This window comes from Delphinapterus leucas, chromosome 3 (assembly GCF_059928025.1).
Source record: "Delphinapterus leucas isolate spDelLeu-1000000601 "Yukka" chromosome 3, BTC_Dleu_Yukka2, whole genome shotgun sequence".
NCBI classification, from domain to species: Eukaryota; Metazoa; Chordata; class Mammalia; order Artiodactyla; family Monodontidae; genus Delphinapterus; species Delphinapterus leucas.
The window spans coordinates 161,570,888-161,582,137 of NC_143131.1; the positions used below are offsets into that span (position 1 = coordinate 161,570,888).

At 42.3% G+C, this 11,250-nt stretch overlaps 1 protein-coding gene across 1 annotated transcript; it reads left to right on the plus strand.

Moving 5' to 3' along the window:
* The first annotated feature begins 9,909 nt into the window (after window positions 1-9,909).
* On the plus strand, window positions 9,910-10,503 carry H3-4 (H3.4 histone, cluster member). Its single transcript, XM_030760561.2, has one exon. It carries the CDS (start codon window positions 9,982-9,984, stop codon window positions 10,501-10,503), a length of 522 nt encoding a protein of 173 aa, XP_030616421.1. The 5' UTR covers window positions 9,910-9,981.
* The last annotated feature ends 747 nt before the right edge of the window (window positions 10,504-11,250 follow it).

The window sequence follows — 11,250 nt, forward strand, 5'->3', positions numbered from 1 at the left end:
AAGCTCCCCATTTGTGGTAGTTTGTCAGGGTAGCCTCCGGAAGTTAGCACATCATGGGCCCTCATTGGGCGATGGCAGGTTAGGAGGGATGGTGCCCACTTCCAGAGCAAGGGCCTCTGGTGCAATGAGTTGCACTTCTATCCTGCACCCCGAGGCCTGCACATCCCAGAGAGGAGCTGCTTCCTGAGCCCAGAAAGAGAACAAGTGAGTGGAAACTGCAAGCTGGAGCCAGCAGCCACGGTGCCCAGCAGCCCTGGAGCTTGCTGCTGAAAGTCACCGAGGCTGTCTTTATGCAGCACTATCACAGAAGAAATGGTGGGCAGGGAAAGTGGTCCCCACCTCATATGGCAGGAAACTTCACAGAGGCTGGAAACCAGCACTTCTCCTTGTGTAGTGATACCATTGCCTGTTTTGATATAGAGTGTTAATAGCATGAGTGGATGTTGTTAGCTGCATTCAATAAGGTTTTACCAAAAATAAATAAATAAAAAGATAAGCTTAGAAAAGAACTTGGCTCATTTACAACTAGGGGTGAAAGAGAAAAGAGAGAATGCTGATTCCAGGTTTTATCAATCAGGATTCTCCAGAGAAACAGAACCAACGGCATGTATAAAGAGACAGATTCATTTTAAGGAATTGGCTCACATGATTGTGGGGCTGGCAAATCTGAAATCTGCAGGGTGGGCTGGAGACCAGGGAAGAGTTGGCGTGGCAGGTCCAGTCTCAAGGAAGTCTGAGGTCATTGGGGTGGGCTAATCCTGTATGATTGGTGTCCTTATAAAAAAGGGGAAATTACGACACAGACCCCCACAAAGGGATGACCATGTGAGGACACAGGGAGAAGAAGGAGTCTACACGCCAAGAAGAGAGGCCTCAGGGCAAACCAGCCCTGCCCACACCTTGATCTCAGGCTTCTGGCCTCCAGAACTGTGGGAGTATGAATTTCTATTGTTTAAACCATCCAGTCTGTGGTACTTTGTTTTGTTAGTCCTCGTAAATTAATATACCAGGACTCTGGGTAGCCGTTGGGCTGCTGGTAACAGTTTCATAAAGTTGCTTTGCTATTGCCATTTTGAAAGCACTCGCGCTTATAAGTTCTGTGCGGTATACTCTTGAGAAGTTTTGTGGGTGATAAACACCTAGAAGACAGGATCTGTCTTTCATTGATGAGTGTGATTAATTATGTCCCTGAAATATTAAACCAAATTCTTTCAGCTGACTGGGACGGTCTAAGAACTCAGGGAAATATTTATGCATGAAATGATACAACATCTTGGATTTTTTTTTCAAAATAATCTAAGCGAAAGGAGGGCAGATGTATAAATGAGTCAAAATTAGTCTTAGGCTGATAAATGCTGAAGTCCAGTTCATTTTACTCTTTTTTCTACCTTGGCATATATTTGAAATTTCTCGTTTTTTTTTTTAAAGAAAAGAACTCAGCTATTTAACACATTATTTTGGTTCTTCTTGAGTCTCAACCACAAAGACTTTGAGGTCACCCTACTTGGCCTGACCCTGATCATATGGTCATAACCAAAGTCATGGCTATCTCTATGTTTAGCATTCGTTCTAGGAGGGTGTAATTTTATTATTGTCCTCATCTCTTTCCACTGAGAGTAGATGAGTTCTGCCTTGAACACATTTTGTATCCCTGTATAACAACAATGTTCACTCACTCCAACCTCCCACATTTTTCCGGTGATGGCCATATTCATTCATACAAACAGGCAAAAATCCCCTGCCCTCAAAAAACTCAGAGAAATAATAATACCTTCTGCTTCTTCATTAGTGTTCTCTGGCACACCCCAGTTTCAATGTGTGATTTTTTTCAAAAAGAAACATCCAGCTTTGTTATATCCCTTTTTGTCGAGCCATCTGTGAATGTCCCTGATGAGAATGTGAACCCTACCACCTGTGGAAGAATGAGCTTCATTTTTACTGCATATCCTCGGTGATTTGAATAATGGACAACTAAATAGGTCCTAAGGGAAAATTTGACTAAAGAAGTCTGTGGTAGGCAGACTGCAGCCTCCCGCTTCCCAAGATCTCCATGTCCTAGTCCCAAGGGCCTGTCAGTAAGTTCTGTCACACAGCCAACAGGACTTTGTAGCTGTCATTAAAGTTGGAAACCTTAAGATAAAAAGATTATCCTGGATTTTCCAGTTCAACTGCAGGAGCCCTTGAAAGCAGAGAACTATCTCTGGCTGGAGGAAAGAAAGATATAGCACAGAAGTCAGAAAGATTGGAAGCTGGAGGAGGACCTGCCCTGCTCTCGGTGGAGAGGATTACCTGGAGAGCATGAGAAGGAATGTGGGCAGGTTCTAGGGGAAAAGACAGTCCAGCACTCACAGTCAGCTGGGAAATGAACCTCATCCGGACAATCCTAGTGAGCCTGGGGGCACAATTATCCCCCAGAAAGGAACATGCAGACATCCTGAATTGAGGTAATGGGACTCAACAGAGGAGTGAGGTGTGCCTGGACTTCCAAACTGCAGAACCTCAGGATAATAAATGGGTTTTGTTTGAAGTCACTACATTGGAGGTAATTTGTTATGACAGCGACAGAAAACTAATATGAAGTCTGTTTTAAAGATAACTAGGAGAGTTTGGGTTAATAGAGAGGCTCTTGAAATCTACTTTGCTTTAGAAATCAGAGCCCACTTGCAGCTGGTGAACCTGGAGGATATCTGAGTACTTTGGGATACAAAGTCACTGGGCCTTGCTCTTTCCTTCTTCAGAACAGCAGTCACATCTCACTGGTAAGCCTTCCTAGGTGCAGAAAGGTACTTCCAGTGGAGACAGCACAGGTCCTTGAAAAAGTGGATGGCATGGAAGGTCCTATTCATATGGTTTACATTCAGATGAGGACTTGGATAAATTGAACATCTGATTGGATTTGAGAGAACATTTAAATGAGCATGAACAGTTCCACTCTTTAATTGGATAAAACAGCTAGGCATGTCAGCCAATCAGAACACAGATACTTCCAGAGGCCCTTCAAATAGCGCCCCTAGCGCCCCTGTGTGGAACTCTTGCCATCAGAATGAAGCTGGGTTACTCACAGGAAGGCAGGGACTTTTCAACATGGGGAAATCTATAAATATGACTCAGTGTTGATAGATGAAAAAAGTTCATAATCATTACTGGTAAAAAAAGAAATAACAGGGCTTCCCTGGTGGCACAAGTGGTTGAGAGTCCACCTGCTGATGCAGGGGACACGGGTTGGTGCCCCGGTCCGGGAAGATCCCACGTGCCGCAGAGCGGCTAGGCCCGTGGGCCATGGCCGCTGAGCCTGCGCGTCCGGAGCCTGTGCTCCGCAACGGGAGAGGCCACAACAGTGAGAGGCCCGCGTACCACAAAAAAAAAAAAAAAAAGAAATAACAAGCCCCAAATGGAGTCATTTGTGCTAAGTCCCATGTCAACAAACTAAGACTTACTACCTAACCTAATTGCAGTTTCAGCCTGTCCCAAGAATGTGACCTTTAACCAGTCAATGTAGAATTACCTGTTCAGCACTAGTGAGGTAATCTACCTGATAGACATCCCACCCCCCTTCCCCAAAGGAAGATGACCTTGCCTGAAACAATCAGCTCTTTGCTAGAATAACTTCCTTGCCCTGCCCTCTTCTGCCTATAAAAGCCTTCCATTTTGTACAGCTCTTCGGAATTCCTTTCTATCTGCTACGATGGAATGCTGCCTGATGCATGAATCTATGCTAATTAGATCTTCAAATTTACTCAGTTGAATTTTGCTTTTTAACATTACTAAAAGTATTTTTGCTAATATTAGATAGTTCTCTTTTTAAAATAAATATTTACTAATATTGGATAGTTATCTTTTTTAAAAATAGTAAGCATTTAGTAAAATAATAATAAATTCATGATTTCTTACCTTGATAAAACAAGCAGCTCTCAAACAAAGCCCCAGCATGGTGTATGATGGTGAAATAAATCATTACCTGAGTGACAAGGAAGTCCAGTATTACCTTTATTCTAGAATATTAGTGAATGTAGTAAAAAAGATTTGTTTTTTTGGTTTGTTTGTTTGTTTTTTGGTTTTTTAGGCAAATGGTATACACTTCAAAGTATTTGAAAGTATTTCAAACCTGGAAAGCCTAAAACAGTATATCCAAAGTGTGGTCTGAGGCGGCATCATCAATGTCACTTGAGAGCTCGTTACGGATGTAAACTCTTGGGCCCACCCCAGACCAAGTGAGTCAGGAACAGGATGAGGCCTAGCTATCTGCTTTGCAAAGTTCTTCAGGTGTTTGGATGAATGTTAACATTTGAGAGCCACTGTCCTAGAGAAACAACTCAAACACAAACAAAAGGGTTCACTCAGAAATTTAGACAAACACATTATCTTTTCTGTCTCCAGATGAGAGTTGGTAGAAAAACTAATGGGAAAATTTCACTCATTATACTAAATAAAATAAAGATAATCTCAAAAACTATAAATTTTGTTGATAAGTTTATAGAGAAGGTTTAAATAAAACACAGGGACCTGCTTCCTTGGCTATTAAAACAAGTTTGAAGAAAAAATCCGTTTTCTCCTAAACTGATCTATAAATTCAACATAATCCCATTAGGATTTTCTTTATTATGTGAAAAACAAAGTCATAAAGTTTCTCTAGAAGGAAATAGAGAGAAGGCAGGAAAATTCTTTTAAAGTATAAGAATATTCTATATACAAGATCATGTGATTTGCAAATAGAGATGGTTTTATTTCTTCCTTTTCAATCTGGATGTTTTCTTATACTTAAAATCCTAGGGACTGTATTAAACTGTTCATTTCTAATCTAGGCTAATGCTGTATTCTATCATTTTTTTCTAAGTATCTCTCTTAAAAGAATATTCTTTAATTGGATTGAGATACAGATTATAATAAAACTTTTATATGACATATATATATGTAATAAAACTTTTCATAACTAAATTGTTATTTTAAATGAGTTAGAGATTTTTAAGGCCTGAAGTATTGAAGAAATGCCAGGCCTCCAGGAAAATTACTGCTAAACTATTAAGAAATATAAAATTCTACTGATAAACAAATTCTCCCAAAATAAAGGATGAAAGAAAACATTTTTTTTGCCTTCTGAAGAAAATATAATGTTGCTATTAAAATGAATAAAGATGACTCACCAAAGGGGAAAAAAAATTACAGACTGTAGTCACTTATAAATAAGGGAACAGAAATTATACTTTAAATATTAGCAAACTGATTCCAATGCATTAAAAAATGACAATAACAAATTGCAATTGGAAACTGCATAAATGGTGTTGGCTAGTGTGTTGGATGAGGCCATTTTACATCCCTTTGGGGATAAGACGTGAATCCACCAGGATGGCCATAGGCGATATAAAAGAAAGGAGACAAGATAAGTAGAAATCTATCAAGGAGTGTATTAGTTTTCTAGGGTTGTATAATGAATCCCACATACTGGGTGGCTTAAGCAATAGAAACTTATTGTCCCACGGCTCTAGAGGCCAAAAGTTCAAAATCAAAGTGACTGCAGGGTCAGTTTGTCCCAGGACCATAAGAAAAGTATTTGTTTCAGGCCTCTCTCCTTCATAGACAGCCATCTTCTCCCTGTCTCTCCTCACATTGTCTTCCCTCTGTGCATGTCTAGCTGTCCAAATTTCTCCTTTAAATAAGGACATCAGTTATATTAAATCAGGGCCCACCTTAATGACCTCATTTTACCTTAATCACATCTGTTAAAGACCCTGTCTCCAAGTACAGTCACATTCTGAGGTACTGGCGGTTAGGTCTCTAACATATGAATTTGGGAGGACACAATTCAACCCATAATGGAGAAGGAATTAATAAGCAATTTAAAACTTGTTTTCTGAATCCACCTATGTTGATATGTTTCCTGCTGGAAACTGGAGTGAAAGCTGATGGGTGCCACAGCTCTTCTCCTGATAGTGGAGGGAGCTCTGAAGAGAGCCATTGGTTCTGACACTTGCTTGGAGCTGGTGTACTTGGTGCCCTCAGACACAGTGTACTTGGCCAGCTCGCTGGGCAGGAGCAGGTGCATGCTGTCTGCACCTTTCTGGAAGTGATGGTCGAGCACCTATTACTAACGCACCAGGCAGGAACGTGCTCAGAAAAGAATTCGTCTCTCTTAAAAAAGACTTCCCCCTCTTCAGACACCAATCACAACCTCAGGATGTCACCTGTGCTTCTGACTGACTGGTTATAGATCAGAGGTTTCCATGACCCCCTCCTCAGGTTCAATTAATTGCTAGAGCGGCTGACAGAGCTCACAGGAACATTTTACTTAACTAGATTACCAGTTTATTATGAAAGAATATAACTCAGGGACAGCCAGATGGCAAGGCATGAGGGAAGGGGTGCAAAGTTTCCACGCCCTCTCCTAGTGCACCGCTCTCCCCAAACCTCCACATGTTCACCAGCCCTGAAGCTCTTGGAACTGTCCTTTTGGGTTTTTATGGAGGCTTCAGTGCTAGGCGTGGCTGATTAAACCATTGCCCACTGGCAGCTGATTCAACCTCCAGCCTCTCTCCCCTCCCTGGAGGTGGGGGGAGTGGGACCCTCTACTCACATGGTTGTTGCCCTGACGACCAGCCCCCATCCTTAGGGGCTTCCCAAAATCACTCATAAAGATAACAAAAGACACCTTTATTGCTCTTATCACAGGAAATTCTAGGTGTTTTAGGAGCTCTGTGCCAGAAACAGGAACAAAGACCAAATATATACTTTTTACAATAAATCATAAGATCACACACACTTTCATTGGCCTTACTTTCAGGGACCCCACCAATTTCTCTTTGTGAAAATAGGAGAAAACTCCCCTCCTGGTTCTGGCCAAGGGAGGAGCAAAGCAACCATTGTGAAATATACTCAGAATGTTCTCCCTTAAGCAGAGCTTAAGCAGAGCTTTATCCCACCAGGAAAGGGCATCTCTCTCACTCCAGCCCCTCTCACCCTCCTGTCTCACCTAAAGGAGGCAAAACAGCTAAGAAACACCTGTGAAGGTCATATCCCAGGGACAAAAGATCGCCAAGAGATTGAGCTTTAATCACAGCTCAATCTCACTCCCCCTGCTCACAGCCTACCACCACCCTAACAGGGCTCTAGTATAATAAGAGCACATCAGGTTTGAGAGAGCTGTAAGAGGCAGACTGTATATGAGATAGAGTTCTTAGAGAGGCTCAAAGACAACAGGACAGACAAAAATAAGGACCTCAGGAGAATTTAAAGCTTCTGGTGCCTTGAGTTAAAATCAACACTAAACACAGCCCAACTCTAGTCCAGACCAGCTCCAATCCAGAATAACATAAATCCTCACACTCAAAGCCAATTAACCATAGTTCTTATTACCCAGTACATCATGTCCAGATTTCAACCAAAAATACTAGCCATTTCAGAAGGCAAAAAAAGACATAGTCCAAATTCATAAAGAAGCATAGAACCAGACTCAGATATGACACAGGTGTTGGAATTATCTATCAGACCAGAATTTTAAAACCGTGATTAAGACGTTAAGGGCTCTAATGGATAAAGTGGACAGCATACAAGAACAGACAGACAGTGTAGGTAGAGAGATGAAAATGCTAAGAAAGAATCAAAAGGAAAATGTTAGAAATTGAAAACACTAACAAATGAAGACTGCTTTGATGAGCTCATCAGTCAACTGTCTATGATCTAGGAAAGAATCAGTGAGCTTGAAGAAATGTCAATAGAAACCTCCCAAACTGACATCTAAAATGAAAAAAAAATAGTAACAATAAATAGAAAACAGAATATTCAAGGACTGTGGGATAATTACAAAAGGTGTGGCATACATGTAATTAGAATAGCAGAAGGAGAAGAGAGGAGGGATAGAAGAAATATGTGAAAAATGGCTGAGAATTTTCCAAAATTAATGATGGAGACTAAACCACACATCCAGGAGGTTCAAAGAACACCAAACAGGATAAATAGCAAAAAAACTATACCAAGGCACGTCATGTTCAACTACAGAAAATAAAATATGAAAATATCTTTAAAGAACCAGAGAGGGAGAAAACACTAACTACAGAGAAACAGGATAAGACTTCTCATCAGAAATTATGAAAGCAAAAATGTGTGGCATGAAATATGTAAAATGATGATATAAAAAAGTCACCAACCTAGAATTCTGTATCCAGCAAAGTTATTCTTCAAAAGTGAAGGAGAAGTAGACTTTCTCAGACAAACAATAATGGATGGAATTTCACCAGTAGACCTGCTTTGCAAGAAATGGTAAAAGGAGTTCTTCAAAGAGAAGGAATATGATGAAGGTCAGAAACACAGATCTACATAAAGAAAGGAAGAGTATTAGAGAAGGAATAAGTGAGGGAAAAATAAAATCCTTTATTTCTCTATTCTTAATAACTGATAACTGTTCAAATGGTAACAGCAATAATATATTGGATGATAATGACAGCAATGTTATAAGGGATGGAAGGGAGGAAATGGTAATACTCTATTATTCCTGTTTATAAGTTACCTGCACTACCCATGAAATGAAATAGTGTCATTTGAAAGTGAACTGAGATTGGTTATAAATCTATATTTCAAACTCTAGGAAATCACTTAAAAAAGCTTAAAAAGAAGTATAACTGGTATGCTAAATTGAGGATAGGGTATGGAATCATATCACAGTACAGCCATGAAAGAGATCTCTAAATATCCTTAATGCCCATAACCACTCTCAAATGACAGCAGTTACAAGTCTTCCCCAATTAGAAGTTGTTATTTAATGCATTGATAAAAGTGTACATTTATAACTATCTGACAAATTTATATATTTTTTGATAACTTATTTCAATATAATTGATTCTTTGCAATTTATTTTATGCATTTAAAAATATTCTGAAGCATTTTACTTTATGCATTAAAAATATTTTTAAATATTATGAGCTTTATCAAACTACCAGAGTGGTTCACAGAACCAAAAAAAGAAAAAAAAAAAGATTAAAATTCTTGCCATCTATTAAAACTAAACAAAAGTGAAAACTCCTAAAAAAAAGAAAAAGTTACAAAGGCTCATTAGGAAGGGTATTTAAGATGTGACAGAATTCTTTCTTACCACTGAGGCAGTGGGGGTTCACTACAGTGGAGATAACCTCAAGCTGAACCTCATAAAATGGATATAGACACAATGGAGACCCCATTATAAGGAACTTGGCTGGGAGAGTTTTTAAATTGGAGAATGGGTGCTTCAGAGGAACTTTCATGCTTCATGCATTCTATGGATGCTCCAAGGTAGGTGATGATGTGAGGGAGCAGGGTGGACCCCATCCGCCCATACTGAGTGTCATCTTCTCTTGGGGTCCTTGTTATCAGGCCAAATGTGGAGTGCAAGCTTCGAGAAGTTTCTTCCCTCCTTGGCCCATATAGGAGGAGGAGAGTGCTGAGGAAAAACAAGGGAGCTGCGCACGGAGATGCAACACCCACATGACGCCAACCGGAACCCAGACCCGACGCCCACCCCAACCCAGACCAGCTCAGCCTGCAAGCCAACTGGCGTGCTCCAGGATGCCAACCTGACTGTGGGGTCAAGCCCATGCAAAGCAAAAACAAGGGGCAGGCACCTAAGCACAATGCCTCACGGACCAATCAGAGCTTAGCCTGTCATCACGCTGCCCGGCACCTGGCCAATGGGAAGGCGGCAGCCTATATAAAAGCAGGCAGGCTCGGGCTTCCCTGGTGGCGCAGTGGTTGAGAGTCCGCCTGTGGATGCAGGGGACACAGGATCGTGCCCCGGTCCGGGAGGATCCCACGTGCCGCGCAGTGGCTGGGCCCGTGCGCCATGGCCGCTAAGCCTGCGTGTCCGGAGCCTGTGCTCCGCAACGGGAGAGGCCACAGCAGTGAGAGGCCCGCGTACCGCAAAAAAAAAAAAAAAAAGAGTTAGTCAGGTTGCCATTTACGCGTTCAGGGAGCAACTGAGGAGGCTGTAACAGCCCCTTGGGTTCTCGGGATAGCAGAGAAATGGCACGAACAAAGCAGACGGCGCGGAAGTCCATTGGCAGCAAAGCACCTCGCAAACAACTGGCTACCAAAGTAGCTCGGAAGAGCGCGCCAGCCACGGGGGGCGTGAAGAAGCCGCACAGGTGCTGGCCGGGCACTATAACACTGCGCGAGATTCGTCACTATTGGAAGTCCCCAGAACTTCTGATTGGTAAGTTACCCTTCCAGCGCCTGGTCCGGGAGATTGCGCAGGACTTTAAGATGGACTTGCGTTTCCAGAGCTCGGCTGTAAGGGCACTGCAGGAAGTCTGTGAGGCATACCTGGTGGGTCTTTTTGAAGACACCAACCTATGTGCCATCCATGCCAACCGTGTCACTATTATGCCCAAGGATATTCAGCTGGCACGCCATATCCACGGAAAATGTGCCCAAACTGCGCAAGCAGCCACTGATCTCACCCCAAAAGCTATTTTAAGAGCCACTACCTGCTCACAAAGGGCACTGTGCACAAACCAAGTAGCGGGTGCCTTTTCTCTCCAATAAACCAGAGGTCTAGCTAGCTGTGTGTCAGCGTAGTCCCTTATTGGGTTTTGTTTTTGTTTTTGTTTTGCGGTACGCGGGCCTCTCACTGTTGCGGCCTCTCCAGTTGCAGATCACAGGCTCCGGACGCGCAGGCTTAGCGGCCATGGTTCACGGGCCTAGCCGCTCCGCGGCGTGTGGGATCTTCCCAGACCGGGTCACGAACCCATGTCCCCTGCATCAGCTCTCAACCACTGCGCCACCAGGGAAGCCCCTTATTGGGGTTTATTGATATGAAATCACTGGTTAGTTCCTAGTGTTTGAAGACGAAGGGATTTTCCCTTGCAAGTTAACCTTCAGAACAATAGCTGATCATTTTGTGTGCACTTGGTAACAAGTTTTCCAACCCCATAGAACAGTCTAAACTTGCTGAGAAACCCTACAACCACAGAGGTTCACCATGCTCCCAATAGTTGAGCTGTTTGGAGACAACCTGAGCATGGGTTTGAGGAAAAGAGTGTAAAGATTGCTTTTTTCCTACATTGGTGCTGCTTGGAAGCTTTTACTGAGGCTTTATTAAGTTGATAAAAGCGAAGCACTGTCAGGTCACTAGTCATACAAAGGGGACAAAATCCATTCCCTACTGTCCCTGTTTGGTCTGCACTTTCAGGATGCTTACAGCTGAGTGAAGGAAGTCTATGTAGAAGCAGTTAACATGCAGTGTGCTTTAGTGATAGCTCAATGTTGTCAGTATGCAAGAGTGGGTTTCTG